Genomic DNA, 16,196 nt, shown 5'->3' with positions numbered 1-16,196 from the left:
GGGCGTCGCCCAGGCCAGCCCCACCCTCCACGGTCCTGCAGCGCCTGCACCTCGTGGCCTGAAACCTAGGGAGCGCGAGGCGCGCGGGCACTGTGGGAGCGGCAGCGCCGGGTTTTAGGGACGAGGTGGGAAAGAACTTTCGGTGAACGGCGAATGTTGAGCTCAATGGGACTGAGCGTCCAGCGCACTGGCTTCCCGCCTCTTTACCGTGGCTCGGATCCCTGCCCGGCTTCCCTTCTCCCGAACCTCGCGGGGTGCACGCGGGAGCTCCCCGGCGCGGCCGCCGGGGTGCACGCGGGAGCTCACCGGCGCGCCCGAGCCGGAGGCAGCGGAAGGGAGGCGGCTTCCAGGCAGGTCCCCAGCGGCCCCGCGTAGCCGGCGGCATGCAGGCGCTCAACGTGACCCCGGAGCAGTTCTCCCGGCTGCTGCGGGACCACAACCTGACGCGGGAGCAGTTCATCGCGCTCTACCGGCTGCGGCCGCTCATCTACACCGCGGAGCTGCCCGCGCGCGCCAAGCTGGCCTTCGTGCTCACCGGCGTGTTCATCTTCGCCCTGGCGCTCTTCGGCAACGCGCTGGTGGTCTACGTGGTGACCCGCAGGAAGGCCATGCGCACCGTCACCAACATCTTCATCTGCTCGCTGGCGCTCAGCGACCTGCTCATCACCTTCTTCTGCATGCCGGTGACGGTGCTCCAGAACATCTCGGACACCTGGCTGGGGGGTAAGAGCCCGGCCCTAACTCCCAGCTTTATCGGGAACCTTCCTGGCCTGCCCCCTCCACACACAAACACGCACACGCTTCTGACTTTCCACGTTTCGTGGACTGTCTGATGAGTCTGCCCTTTCTTAGAACTTCCCCACCTTCTCTCACTTCGAGGAAGTTTTTTGCTGCTTTGGATTCTGTCTAGTTTAGAGACACCGGCTGGGGAAAGGCTTAGGAAAAAATCAGGGGACAGACAGAAGGGGGAGTGGCATTTCTCTTCTACTTACTTCAGCTCCTTTCCATAATGACCATTTATTTTTCTGTTTTAAAATAAAAGAAAATAATAACACCATCCCTCCCCTCAGTTCAAAATCGAATCTCCTTGTCTCTCCGAACTACAGGCTCACTTTCCAGCTGCTTGTGTGGCTTTCAGACATATTCTGTACACACACACACACACACACACACACACACACACACACAAAAAAAACAAACAAACAAACAAAAACTCTAAAGCTCCCAATACCCAGGCTGTAAACTACACCAATGAATTCTGAATTTGTGAAGCTTCACTGGTGATTCCAATGTGCAATGAACGTTGAGAACCACTGAACTATCAGACTCTTGTCACTTTGGAGTAACCCAATCTCTGGCACTATCCTTGGCAGCCTCGAGTTATTCAAACCAATATCATCACACAAGAAAAGTAGTGAGTACCCTGAAGAGGCCTCCCTCTTACACTTTATACAACAAATGTAGGACATTTTCAGAAAAAAGTATCTTGGACTATTGCTTTATACAGATTGGATTAACAGAGTGATCAAGGGAACGTGAACACAGAAGACATCCCCTCCTGACTGATCAAGGAGGACAGATTCTCTTCCTTCCCTTCTTGCTAAGGGAGCAGAGCTGGCAGGGAAGTCAGGTGGTGTCACCGGGTTAGGAGTGTGTAGAGCTTGGGAAAAAAATGGACTCTGCTTTTCTAAGTAATTCATCTTTCCAAAGAGACAGAGCTAGAAAGTGCCCTCCTCATCCACACCCACCAGTGCGTGGTGGTCTTGCAGTGCTGATGGGCGCCCTCAGGTGAGGGACTGCTTGCACCCCATTGTCATGGTGCGTGTATCCTGGCCACAATAAACATGCTTGGAAGACAGTTGGAAATGTGAGAGAAATGCGCCATTATGGCATCACACCTTGTGATTCCCAAGCTTTGCTAATCCCTTTTAAACTCGGGAAGGAGTTTCCATCACCCATCGTTACCAGATTGAGATCATCATTTTCTCTCTCCCATATCAAGTGTTTTCCATTAACTTGCACTGCATTTGTTGTTGGTAACTCTGGATGCTAAAATCTCCAATTTCCCATCTCACCTAGAATGTAAATATTTCCAAAAAAGCATTAAGCATTGAGTACATAGCATTGCCTTGAAGGTGACAAGTAACATGGAAAGTTCTAAGTTAACATATGAATTTCAGACTTTTTTATGCATGCTGATGAAATAATTGTCCCTGAGTGTTTTAAAGTTTCCCGGTGCAACTAATCTCATCAAAGTAATGAGAAAATGGGGACCAGCAGATGGTGTAATGGTTATGTTCTTGGACTCCCACTAGTCAACGAACTTTGAATCCCGGACCCCATGGCTTGAAACTCACACCAGGCGCATGCGCATGCGTGCCCAAGATCCCAAGATTGCGGTGGGTGTGGCCATCCCCCCTGGGGAGGGGGGGATTTCTCGCTTTCTGTCTCTCTGGAGAGTGCACACATCCTATAGCAAATACCTCTCTTTAATAAAAAAGTAATAAGAAAATGACTGATCATTGTTAAAATTTGTGTTTTTCTTTCTTTTTTTTTTTTTTTTTTTTTTTAAGGAAAAACAAAGGTTTTGCCTAAAGAGATTTTTGGTTTCTAGACATTCGGGAATGCAGGTGTATGAAGCATATTTGTACTGCTGGGTGATTATAGCTCCATTGTAGGGATGTGTAATTAATCAAAGTAGGATTTATTCTGAGAATCAGAACACCTGGATTACTGCTTTGGTTCACATGCATATTAATTTCACATGCCTGCATCTGAGTTTTTCAGTAAATAGTAGGGATTGGAGCTGTGTGAAGTGGAATAAAGCAGATTTTTGACCTAGCTGTACTTGGGAATAACACCTCATGGTGACCAGAGTGGAGATTCTCTGTGAGGACTCAGGTGGTCACTGCCAAGGTTTTCCACAAGCTTACTCTTCCTTGATTCCTGGTTTGTGGGGGAGCTTTTACTTTAGCTTCCAAATGCTGAAAAAGGGTAATGCATTGCTCATATATTTTGAAGGATTAGTGTGAGAATACAGAATGTTAATAAAAGTGCTTTGAAAAGGATTAGTCATGCCATGAAGGTATAAGGTATTAATTCTCTTTAAGGGGTGTTTAATTGGAGGTGACCTATCTTTATCTGGAACCAGGTTTATAGAATAAATAGCATTCTTATACATCAAGTAAACAGCACCAAAATGGAAGTTCGAGGAGGGGGAAAGGAGAGAGCCTATGGAGGGGCTGGAGATAGATATGGAAAGAAAACTAACTCGTACGTTATTAGATAGGATAATAATTGCCAACTCCTTGATAAATTAACAAAAGAGAGTTCAGGGGAATGTAATCAAAGAGCTGAAAACTGCATTCCTAATTTGTCCCTTCACCAAGCTATGAGGACCCTGCATGGCAGAGCATTCTGTCAGGAACACCCACATGAATAAAGCTGGTCCTTGGTTCTGTGAGACCCGGAGTTAGGAGCTACCCTCCAAATGGGCGAGAACAGGACTTGATAGAAGGGGACCCACTGCTCTGGGGGCATGGTGAGTGTCAGAAAGGCTTTCCCAGGGAGGCGCTAGTCAAGCTGGGTCTTAAAGAGTAACTTAGAGTTTCCGGCAGACAAGAAGGCAGGGTTTTAGGAACAGTGGTCCACCCAAAGTGTGGAGGAGAGAAAGAAGAGAGTCTCTTTCCAGGGTACATGGAAGGCATTTCAAGAATCTACAGTCTCTCTGGGGAATGGTGGGAAATGAGACAGGAAGGTTAGTGCAACCAGGGAGGGAAAAACTTTATGAAAAGTTATGTAAAAACCTAAAATATGAATATTCCTGAACTGCTGCAGGGGTGAGGGAGGTAATGCTCTCAAAGCAGGAGGGTTTCAGGAGGCAATGGTGGCCAAAGGAGGACTCTACCTTCTCTGCGGGGGGTGGGGGGGGGGCAGTACCACACATGTGGGTGCCACACCCAGTATTGTGGCTTGTTCATTTGTTCTTCTGCTTTTGCTTTTAATCTTTTGTGTTATGCTTTCCTAGAGAAGGTGGAAATGCAGCTTTTTATGATACCGATATCAAACTCGAATTTTTATTTTACTTCTTTTTTAGGAGAGGTCTTTGCTATAGGGTCCATGTACTTGCTGGAGGCAGAGAGAGAGAGGGAAAGTGAGAAGTCACTCCCCAGGGGGATGGCCACTTCGAAGTCCCTTCTCCTCTATTCTCAGGATTTTGGGCATGCATGCATATGTGACCTGGCATGAGTTTTAATCCACCAGGTCCGGGACTCGAACCACAGTCCACTACATGGGAGCCCAGTAACGTAACATTTATGCCCTCTGCTGTTTCCTCAAACTCCAATTTTAGAAACTAAATGCAGATTGGGTAAAAGAAAGTATCTCTAAGGCACTGATCACAGACCCTGCGATTCATGGACTTGCAGCCGGTGACTCCCCTTCTGCAGCACTGCTGGCAAAGCCGGGCTGTGGGTGGCTGTTTTCCTTTGTTCAGTCCACTCACCTCCCTTGCCGGAGACCAGCAGCACCTACTGAGTCAGCGCCTGCATTTTAACAAGATCTCCAGGTGAGTCACAGGCCCAGAAAAGGTCGATATGCGCCACATTAAGTAATGGTTCTCAGACCTAGCTAAACGCAGAATCTCATGAAAGGTTTTCACTTTTGTTTATTTTTTTAACTTGCCAGAGGGTGCATTCCCTCACTGGGGAGAGACAGAGAGAAGGAGAAAGCACTCTCCAGCGTGGCATGATCATGTTGCATTCCCTTCTCTTCTGTGTCTCCATCCTGTTGGGATTTAGGGCATACACATGCCCGGTGTGTTTTTTGTTGCCAGGACTAGGATTCGAACCATGAGGTTGACTGTGTGAGATCTGGTTCCCTTACCCACTAGGCTATGGGGTCAGTCCCGAAAGGACTTTTAAAGTGTGTATGTGCCAGCCCCAGTCCAGGCAGTTACCCTTGGCTCTTCGGCAGCTTGCATGGACTCTGGAGCCTACTGTACATGGCTTCACCTGTGTCCTCTTCCAGAGACATTGTAGCGTCGGCTTGAAATTAGTCACATCATGGAAATGGCAGATACAAATTAGTCACATATACATAGAATATACATACTAAATAGATATATATAGGATATATAGTTACATATAACATGCATATTTAGATATATAATACTATATATATATAATTAAGTCAAACACTTGTTTTCCAGCACACTACTGAACAAAGACGTTGAGTTTCCCTTTGTCCACCCATGGCATCATCAACAACAGGCAAGGCAAGTATATTCCTAAGCATTTGATTTTTCCATGAATTGCACTCGATGGGAAGGAAGTGCAACTGGTCCTCTGTCTAGGTGCTGCCTCCCAGCACTCAGGCAGGCTGCGTTACCACCCTCTTACCAGCTCATCTGGTTTTTGTTTGTTCTGAAGACACTGTCTTGTTGTGCTGTGACCTCCTGCCCCGCCTGCCTCCTGGGGTCCCAGGGATGCGCTGACAAGCCCGGCTCTTTTATCCAAGCCTTCAGGTCGGACCAGGAATTGAACCCTCACCTCCCATGTGGTCCTAACCCATGGAGCACAGCGGTCTTTGCTATGCACGTCACTGCTGCCTTCCAGGCCCATTCGCTTATCTCTGGCCCACAGGTGGCTCTCACACCACTCTGCAGAGCTTCTGACCCAGAGCAGAAGCAGCACTGCTCAGGGCTTCTTTCTTTGCCAGTCTGAGGACGGGCGTGTGTTTCTGCGGGCTTAGGAATCAGGCCCCGGAGGCGCATCTCCCTGCTCTCCCTGCTGATCAATTGGTCAAACTGCAACAGTGATTTTCCCACTGGCCTCTGGGGCCACCAGATTGATCTCTCTTTATCTGCAGCCTGTTCCTCATTTGTCTCCTTCCTCTTTATCTCTTTCTCCAGAATGTTTCATTCCTTTTCAAATGTGCTCACTGAGCACGCTCTTTCTTCCAGCTAAGCTCAGAACAGCTGGTTTGTTTCTTGTCTAGGTCTCCATAAATGCTTCTCTTTTTTCCCCCCTTTATGTGTGTATCTCCTTCCTGTTCCACCTCTTGACAGTTCTCACATTTCCTTTTGTTTTGCAAGTGGGTGCCTCCCAAAACTTAGTATGCAATCACTTTTCTTTAGCTATTTCTGTCTGCAAAGAGGCTGTTCACTCTCAGTTTTCTGCTAATGATTCTGAAATCAGTTCCTAACTCGTCTTATAGCATAGACTTTCACCTGATCCGAAGACAAGGCGTTTACACAGAGTATCTTATCAGCATCTGACATTCGGGATATCTTGACCCTTTGCCTAGGGTCTAATTATTAGCAGTGAATCACCCTGGTATCCCCAGGGTGTCTGCTGTGTGAAGGAGACAGTGTAGGTCTGAGAAAGCTGCATCCTTGTGGAATAGCCAGACTGCAGTTAGATCCAGAAGGGGAAGGAAGCACTCAAAGAAGGGTAGGAGGTGTGTGGGGTTTTGTAGAGGTCACTTCCGGAGTGCACAGTGCAAGTGTCGCAGTGTGGGGCTTGATTCGGATTAGGGGATGTTCACCGTCTGATGGTCTGAGTCCTGGGGTGAGTGGTGACTGGGAGGACACAGCTGGGGTGACTGAGGTAAGCGAGAACTTCAAGTGAAGTCAGGGTGACTAATTGTGAAGACCTCCCGGAAGGAGGTAGAAAATCAGTTCTAAATCTAGCCTCCTTCATGACTGGAGGCATGGAGAAGGTGAGATGGAGAGTGTGTGGGGAGGGCGTGGCCTTGCTGATCCGTGTCCTCCTCGTCCTGCCATGGGTGCAGGACAGCCGGAGGAACGTGGGCGGCTGCCCCAGGTAGGTGTACGCAGAGCTGGGTGGCTCTTCCCATATCCTTGCTGTGGGCAGTGAGAAGAATTGTCTCGTGGCTGGCAGACTGACTTAAAAGCAATTCCCCAAACGGCGTTCCAAAAATACCTTAAGTGATGGCAGCATCTTCGGGAGAAGTACGCATCCTCGCACACTCACTACTTTTGGAAAGTACTCACCTGGGTAAGAAAATGCAGAATCTCTCAGCAGCTGCTGCGAGAACTCCTCTTAGAGCTGTGGTTCTCCACCTTGGCAGCATATAGCAACCGCCTGAGGGGCTTTTAAAAACATGGCTGCCTGTTTCCACCCCTAGAGATTCTGACTTAATTGGTTTGAGTGTGATAACTGGTAAGAGTTTTGAAAAGTTCCCCAAATTAGACAAGATTAGAATTTGCAGCCAGGATTGAAAACTACCGATGTAGTGTAAGTGCTGACGGCACTAAGACTTAGGCTGTTATTAAACTTAAAAATAAAGAATGTATGTACAGTTTTTAAATAACACTGTGCCCATCACACGAACTGCCACAGTATAGCTATTATGATTTTTAAAAATAGCAAAAGGAGTCAGAATGCTCGGAAGATGCAGAAGTCGATTATATAAAATGGACCCACCAAGGAGCCCTGAGACAACATTTCCGTGTGCATGGCCTGTGACATCTGTGCAGAAGTCCTTAACCTTTTAGGCCAGCCACGTAGGCCGTGGTTAAGCACTGTGCAGAGAAAGTCAGTTTCCACGTGGAGTCTAGGAAACACAGGTATTGTGGTGTGACCACGCACCCCCCAGGGGGCGCTCTGTCTCACATGTGTTGAAGTTTTTCAAGATGGATTTGGAAAGGAGTCAAGGTGGTCAAAGATTGGAATATAAGATATAAAGAAAGACTAAAGGAATTCTTCTCCATGAGGCTGGAAGGTGGTGTAATGGCAACAGCTCTGCCAAGCTGACCCCTACAAGGAGGTGCTGGGTTCATGACCAGAAGCCTCCAGAATTACATCAGGCTTGTGTGTGCCCATGGTCCAGGGCTGGCTGAAGCTGAGGGAGGGACCCAGCTGGGGGGGGGGAGGTGTGCCTATCTTTTTCTCTCACTGCCTGCCTGTCTCTCTGACTTGTGGAAGAAATAAAGAAGTAAACTTTAGTAAGGAGACTAGAACACCAGATACTGCGTAGTTCATCTGCAATGCAGGTTTTCAGACCGTGTAACCCTGAGCCTCAGCTGCTGGTGTGGACGAGTGACAGGCAGACAGGTCTCCAGGCTTCGCCAGAGCAGTTCCTGTCTTCTTTTCAATAAGTCACAGTTTTCGTATGACTTTATATGGGAAAAAAGAGGATTTTTACTGGAAGGAAAGGAAGAGGAATGAAGAGAAAGAAAATATCACTGTCCACAGCATCAAATAGTTAGGTGAGATTTTAGAGACTGAGCACGGATAGATCGCAAGGTGGATTAAAGAAATTGTAAAACTAGGGAGGGACCCAGCTGGGGGGGGGGAGGTGTGCCTATCTTTTTCTCTCACTGCCTGCCTGTCTCTCTGACTTGTGGAAGAAATAAAGAAGTAAACTTTAGTAAGGAGACTAGAACACCAGATACTGCGTAGTTCATCTGCAATGCAGGTTTTCAGACCGTGTAACCCTGAGCCTCAGCTGCTGGTGTGGACGAGTGACAGGCAGACAGGTCTCCAGGCTTCGCCAGAGCAGTTCCTGTCTTCTTTTCAATAAGTCACAGTTTTCGTATGACTTTATATGGGAAAAAAGAGGATTTTTACTGGAAGGAAAGGAAGAGGAATGAAGAGAAAGAAAATATCACTGTCCACAGCATCAAATAGTTAGGTGAGATTTTAGAGACTGAGCACGGATAGATCGCAAGGTGGATTAAAGAAATTGTAAAACTTCTATTTGGTGAAAAGATCCTAATTTTTTTTCAAGCCAGTTCAGAGCAGAAGGTTTAACCAGCGGTTTCTTCAGTTCCCATTTTATAATTTGGTTAGTGATTAAAAAAATAGTTATATTTATTATAATAATTTTCCTTTTCCTTTGACATTTCAGAAATTTCAGCATTCCTGTGGAAATGTGCACGTGGTGACACTGATATAAAATGAACAGTACTGTGGGGACTTTTCAAAAAAGACCTTTTAATAGAAATGATGACAGCTATTGATGAAAAAATAGTGTCTTTACAGTAGAGATGTCTGAAAAAATAAATAAGAAATGCAAAAGAAGTCCAACACTAACCGTGGTTTGGAAATAAAATTAGGAATTATGCCCCCAGGGCTAGCGTCTGGGTGATCTTTTCTAGAATCAATTATGTGAAGAAAAGATGCTATACGTCAAGAAAATCACTGAACTGTTTGGGGAGTTGGGAGGGTGGCAGTAGCAGCACTAGGACTTTTCTAGAAGATTCTTCTCACAGGACAAGAGGTTTACAGTAAAAATAATGACAGGGAAGTTTAGTAATGAGGAAATTCAGAAAATTTTATTATGCACTTAGGAAGCATACAGAGGGTTTTTAGTTTGCTTTTCTAGAACATTGCTGAGTATGTTCTTTGACCGGAGGTTGGTTTATTAGGATTCTTATTTGCAACCAGAGGAGTTCAACTTAAACTGCTTTTTTTTTTAATTTTAATTTTTTTCATCGTTTTTTTTTTTTTTTTTTTGAGAGGTTTTTGTTATAGGGCACATATGCTCACCAGAAAGACAGAGAAAGAAAGCAAGCATCCCCAGGGGGGATGGCCATGTCACAATTCCTTCTCCTCCATTCTCCTCTCGGGATCTTGGGCACACACGCACATGCGCCTGGCGTGAGTTTAAGCCACTGGGTCAGGGACTTGAACTGCAGTTGACTACATGGGAGTCCAGCGACATAGCCATTATGCCAACTACTGGTCCCTGACTTAAACTGCTTTGAAAAAGCAAGGGAAGCTTCCTGCCCCATGGAACTGAAACGTTCAGGGTTAGGGCTGGGTTTCGGCATAACTTGATGTTATGCAACAATGACTTGTACTCCGTGTCCAACTTCTCTGTCCTCTCTGATATTGCCGTCTCATTCTGGGGCTGTCTTTCACCAGGCGGTGTGGAGGATGTCCCTGAGAGCTATAGGCTTATATTGTCTCTAAACCACCCTACGTTGGGCTGGCCCCATAGTGCAGTGGTGAAGCACTGTGTGTTGGAAGCCAGATCCCAGATGGCTGACTGCAGTTTGAATCTCTGCCTGGACAGCTTGAAAGACACTCTGTGTGTGTGTGTACACGTGTGTACTCCACATTCTGATGAGAAAGCGAAATGGCAAAAAAAGGATTGTGGCATATCACACCCCCTTCTCTTTCTCTCTCTCTAGGAAGTGCACATAACCTCTAGCAATAATAATATTTTTTAATAAGGCCTCCTATCTTAACCCAAGTGTTCATTGATGGATAAAGGAATAAACAAAATGTAGTCTCTGCAAAAGAACATTACTCAGCCATAAAAAAATGAAGTCCTGGGGCTGGCAGGTGGCGTGGTAGTTGAGGGTGCTAGACTCCTACATGGCCGACCACAGTTTGAGTCCTGGACCTGGCAGCTTGCTTTCTCACTTTCCCTCTTTCTCTCTCTCACTCTGTACCTCTCTGATCAAATAAAGTAAATAAATAAATTAATTAAATTAAATACAATTTAAAATAATAATGAAATCCTGATATTTACTATAATATGTATGAAACTTGAAAATATTATGCTAAGTGAAATAAGCTAGACACAGAAGAACAAATACCATGTGATTCCACTTGAATGAACTGTCTAGAATATACAAATTCGTAGGGACAGAAAACAGATTTGAGATTAGCAGGGGCTAGGAAGAGGGGCCAATGAGTTACTTGTTGTTTTCTTTTTAGATCTTTTCTATGAGGCTGTCTGCTTGCCAGAGAGAGACAGAGACAAGTAGAGAGAGAGAGAAAATGAGAAATGACTCAATGATTCCCCGGAGGGGATGGCCGCACTGCAATCCCTTCTTGTCCGCTCTCCACTCGGGATTTGGGCATGCACACACATATGGCTAAGGAGGTAGTTCTTAATGCTGAAGTTCTGTTTGGGGTGGTAAAAAAGTTTCATGAACAGACAGATGTGACAGTTGCACAACATTGTGAATGTAATTAATGCCACTAAAATGTACATTTAAAAGGGCTAAAATCACACATTTTACACATAGTTTATCACAATAAAAATAAAAAAGACAAACACGAGACCTTTCCCGAGTGGGTGCAGCTGCCTTACCACTGTATCACCACCTCGCCCCTGAGCCGATGCCTGACCTTTCAGTTTCCTCTAGTGCTGGAGATAAGCCCTCTCCCTCTGCTAAGGGATTACTGAAAAGCCAGGGGGAGGACCAGCAGATGGCATGCTGGTTATGTCGCTGGGTTCCCATGTAGTCAAGCACAGTTCGAATCCTGGACCTGGCAGTTTAAAACTCAAGCTGTGTGTGGCTCAAAATCCTGAAGGAGAATGGAGAAGAGGGGATTGCAGTGTACTCATCCCTCCTAGGGGAGTGGTATCTCATTTTCTGTCTCTCTGTCTCTCTTTGTCCCTCCGGTGAACACACTTGCCCTGTACAAAAATCTCTCCAAAAGGAAAAAAAAACCTAATAATTCTTTTCTTTCTTTCTTTCTCTATTTCTCTCTTTCTTTTTAGAGGTTTTTGCTGTAGGGCACGTGTGCTCGCCAGACAGACAGACAGTGAGAAAGCACCCCCCGGGGGGATGGCCACACCACAATCCCTTCTCCTCCATTCTCTTGGGATCTTGGGCACACATGCACACGCACCTGCTGTGAGTTTAAGCCACTGGGTCTGGGACTTTAACCGTGGTTGGCTACATGGGAGTTCAATGACATAGCTATTACACCGACTGCTGGTCCTCCTAACAATTCTTAATGGCTAATTCTGAAGTAAGTGCTTATTGTTTTTCTCTGTCTCTGCAAAATTAAATTTGTTCTTCGTGTAGCTGGGTTTCTGAGAAATACGTTACCCATTACACCAGAGAGACCATAGACTATGGAGGATAATAGAAACCTGATAAGACTATTTGCTTTACACCCTGAAAGAGACAGAACAGATAGATATTTCAATGCAATGAAAATGAGCTTTGGAATCAAACAGTCATGGGTTCTAATCCTGTATCACTATTAATTAGTTATCATATTAATTAGGTTATAAGTTACATTGTCTTAGAATTAATCTGTTCCTGTAAGAAGACTAAGCGGAGGTTCTAGAACCATGTTTGGTGCTGCCCCCCAGTGGTGAATGCAGCAGCAAACACCATGACAAAGCGGGGCGTTTCTCATCAGGTTGTATGTTAAGAAAAACAATGCATTTCCAGTACTTATAATTTCCCACTTGATTTCAACATGAAGCACCTAATATTTACATAACACTAACATTATTTTTTAAATTGTTTTATTATGGAATTGAGATTAATATTTGCAATTTTATAGGTTGGCACACACAGTATTTGACTTTGGGACAATTATTTAATCTCTTTTTGCTATAGTTCTTCATCTGTAACTTCAGGAACACTTACACCCACTTTACAGCGTTGCCATGAGAAGGAATGACTGTGTGTGTAGGAAAGACCTGGCACCTGGCAGATACTCAATGGAAGGAAACAGTAATTGTCACCCAGTGCTTCCCAGTGTTTCTGTTGAAGATCTTTTGTGTACCAAATAGATTTTATCCAACGAAATGATAGACCCGGAAACAGGTGTCATCACACTATTAGTGTTTATTCAGCATGCATTTATACAGAACAACTGTAATAAGTGTGTCCATTTATAGTTTGTTAAAATATTGAGCAATTTGGAACCAGCAGATGGTGTAATGGTTATGCCTCTGGACTCCCATGTAGTTGACTGCAGTTTGAGTCCCAGACCCGACAGCTTAAAATTCATGCTGAGTGTGTGTGTGTGTATGTGTGTGTGTGTGTGTGTGTGTGTGTGCCCAAAATCCCAAGAGGAGGATGAAAAAGGGATTGTGGCATGGCTGCCCCCCCTGGGGGGGATGACTTCTCACTTTCTGTCTCTCTTTCTCTCCAGCAAGTGCATATGCCCTATAGCAAAAATCTTTAAAAAAAGAAGCAATTTACAAGAAATAATTGCTTCTATATTCAGATACAAGGATTGAAACCAAGCGTTTGTGCTCAGAAAAACAGAAAAGAGTGCTGCTTTCACTTATTTCGGGTGTGGTAATACATTTTTGGAGGAGGATAAAGCAATGGGGAAACTACTGTTAGGTTGATACTGATTTTGCAATTCCTTGCAAAGCTCATGAGTCTTGCACAGTCACCCAGTTTGCAGGGACAGTGTTGCTCCAGCACATTAAAATGCAGATGCTCCACTGTCTGTGCTCCATCTTGTAACTTAGGACGAGTTCCCTTCCCTTTGTGTGAAGCTCCTCATCCCACCCCAACTGAACTTCCCTTGGTTAGGAATGTGCAGCCTGTTGTCTTGTGGACATTCTTGCTGTCCAGTTCACGGCCTGAAAAGGTACCTGAAGGTGCCTCACTTTGGCCACCAGGTTAAGACCACCGTGGAAACAGTGGTGTCCATTCTTCATCTTTTGACTTTCTCATGATGCTGGCACTGGTTTCTTGGGATCTGGACAATCCCAGGCACTCGAGCCTCCTCTGCACTGCTGAAAAATGGGAATTATAATACTGAAGTGAACACCAAACTTTTTTTTTTTTTAAAGAGAGATTTTTGGTATAGGGCACGTACACTTGTCAGAGAGAGAGCAAGATAGAAAGTGAGAAATCACCCCCTCGCTCCCAGGAAGGATGACCATGCCACCGTCCTTTCTCCTTCATTCTCCTCTCGGGATCTTGGACATGCACACACATGCACTCAGTGTGAGCTTCAAGCCACTGGATCTGGGACTTGAACTGCAGTCAACTACATGGGAGTCCAGTGATGTAATCATTATGCCATCTGCTGGTCTCTGAATACCAAACTCTTTTTTTTTTTTTTTTTTTTTTTTAGAGAGGTTTTTGCTATAGGGTGTGTGTGCTCCCAGAAAGACAGAGATAGACAGGCAGAAAGTGAGAAAAAAATCACCCCCCGGGGGGATGGCCACGCCGCAATCCGTTCTCCTCCATTCTCCTCCCGGGATCCTGGGCATGCACGCACACACGCCCGGCGTGAGTTTAAGCCACCAGGTCCAGGAGTCAAACCACATTCAACTACATGGGAGTCCAGCGACATAGCCATTACGCCAACTGCTGGTCCCTGAACACCAAACTCTTAATAGAGAGTTACTGTGCACCTGCTATAGAGTCTCTTTGTACAGATGTCAAAATGGAGAGAAGGTATATCTGTCATCTATCTTGTATAAATAGTAACAAAGCACTCGAAACTTAGAGGGTTAAAGAAATGATTGTTCATGGTTCTGCAGGTCAGTAATTCCAGCTTGGATTAGTGAGCAGTTCCTATGCTAGTCTCATCGGGGTCACTCATGAGACTACACTCACCTCTGACCTGATAGGGACCCATTGTTTTAGATGACCTCAACAAGGACAGGTCATCTGTGCCCTAGGAAACTAGTTTGCCCTTCAGAATAGCCCAGGGTTCTCTACTTCAAGACACCATACACCAAGAAACTTCATAATCTTTTGAGGTCTAGGGTTGGAAATTGCCCAGGTAAAGTGATACCAGCCCCAATTCAAAGAATGGGGAGACAGAGTCCTCCACTAGATGTGGAAACAGCAAAACTACATTGCAGAGGGCTCATAGATAGCAATGGGAGAATTTTGTATTTATTTTTAAATACTTAATTGTACAAGTGTATATAAATAGGAAGTGCTGGTGCCAGGATTTGAACCCAAGGAGTCTGCTTCACTGTTGGGATTTCTAACCATAGTGGTTATACTGGAAAGGAGGAAAAGTCTCTTTCTTCTGTGAGATAGGCATCATCACCTCTTCCCCCCCTATTTTATTTTATGATATCTTATTTACATTTAACTGTTGGGGAGCTTTGTGAGGTATAACAGATTTTCAAGGCATGCATGCAGTGCTATAATCAAACCAAGGATAATGCCATATTCATAGTTTTTGACAAAGAACACCATGTTATAAGGTGTATCATAAATTTTCACTCTACTAGTTATTCTTTTATGAGATACCGTGTGTGTGTGTGTGTGTGTGTGTGTGTGTGTGTGTGTGATTGGCAATGTCTGGGTTTTTTTTTTTTTCCACTCAGTTGTACTCCACTCCACAATCCATTTGCCCTGTCTGTGTACACTCCTGTGTTTATTAAGTGCTATTTTACAGAGTCCCTCCATCCCCTTGCAAAACCTACCCTTGACCTCAGAGTCTAGTTTGGAACCTGGAGGACAAATTTCTGGAGTGAAAATCTGCCAAGATTTTTCCTGGGCCGCCTTTAGGAGAATGGACTCTTGTGAGAGGGCTCTCAGTGGCCCGCTGCTGTCTGTAATGCCTGGGCCCCTAGTACGTGCACATTTCATGAAGTGTAAATTGACTCTGGGGTAGAAGAAACTATCAAGTTATTCTACAGATCGAACTCCATGCTTAGTTTCTTTTTCTTCTTCTTTTTTTATTTTTTAGGAGAGATTTTTGTTATAGGGCACATGTACTTGCCAGAGAGACAGAGACAGACAGAAAGTGAGAAATCACCCCCCGGGAGGGATAGCCTAGGTCTTGGAATTCCCAGTGTATCCCTTTCCCTGTTGGGAAGGTAATCAATATCCATGAGGAAGTAACTGCTAGAAATATAACTGATGCTCACTGTTTCCATCAGCAGATGGGGACTAGTCTGAAGTCTTGGTTATGCCTTAAAATATTCCCGTATTTTCCTATTTCTCTTGGAAAGATGTTTGCCTTCTCTCTTTCTCATCCCCAACTTTCTTACTCTTTCTTTTATCGATGGAAAAATAACCAACTGTTAAAATTAATAATTAATACTCAATGTGGTTTATTTCCAAGCCAAGTATGAGTGACCTAGGCCCGGAGACGAGAGATACATGCCTTTCTCAGGGTGCTCATGTACAGGGGTTCCTTTTATTTGTTTTTGAGATTGACAGACAAAATTTAGTGAAGAGATTTTCCATTGGTCTGGCCCAAAAAGGTGGGACATGTTGAAGTGGGGGCTTGTAGGTTATAGGTGGGTTCCAAAATTCTTAGGTTAGTGATTGGAAGGGAAGATCTGTGTCTTGGGAAGAGATTAGTTAAAGAAAGGCTTAATCTACATCTCAAGGAAAGTAAATTCTGTGTTTTGGGAAGAGATAAGCAAAAGAATATACTGTAATCGGAGGGACTGGCAGTTAGTGGAATGGCTATGTCGCTGGACTCTCATGTAGCCAACCACGGTTCGCGTCCTAGACCTGGTGGCTTAAA

At 45.0% G+C, this 16,196-nt stretch overlaps 1 protein-coding gene across 1 annotated transcript in view; it reads left to right on the top strand.

The window, feature by feature from the left end:
• The first annotated feature begins 299 nt into the window (after window positions 1–299).
• Window positions 300–16,196, top strand: part of QRFPR (pyroglutamylated RFamide peptide receptor) — a 45,626-nt gene continuing 29,729 nt past the window's right edge. Inside the window, exon 1 of the mRNA XM_006153113.3 lies at window positions 300–723. Within this exon, the coding sequence (XP_006153175.1) occupies window positions 384–723 (340 nt within the window). The 5' untranslated portion in view covers window positions 300–383. The remainder of the gene's footprint in view (window positions 724–16,196) is intronic.

The sequence above is a fragment of the Tupaia chinensis genome, unplaced genomic scaffold, assembly GCF_000334495.1.
Source record: "Tupaia chinensis unplaced genomic scaffold, TupChi_1.0 Scaffold000362_1, whole genome shotgun sequence".
NCBI lineage: Eukaryota > Metazoa > Chordata > Mammalia > Scandentia > Tupaiidae > Tupaia > Tupaia belangeri.
Note: the sequence above shows the minus strand (reverse complement) of the source record. Positions and strands in the feature narration are given on the sequence as shown.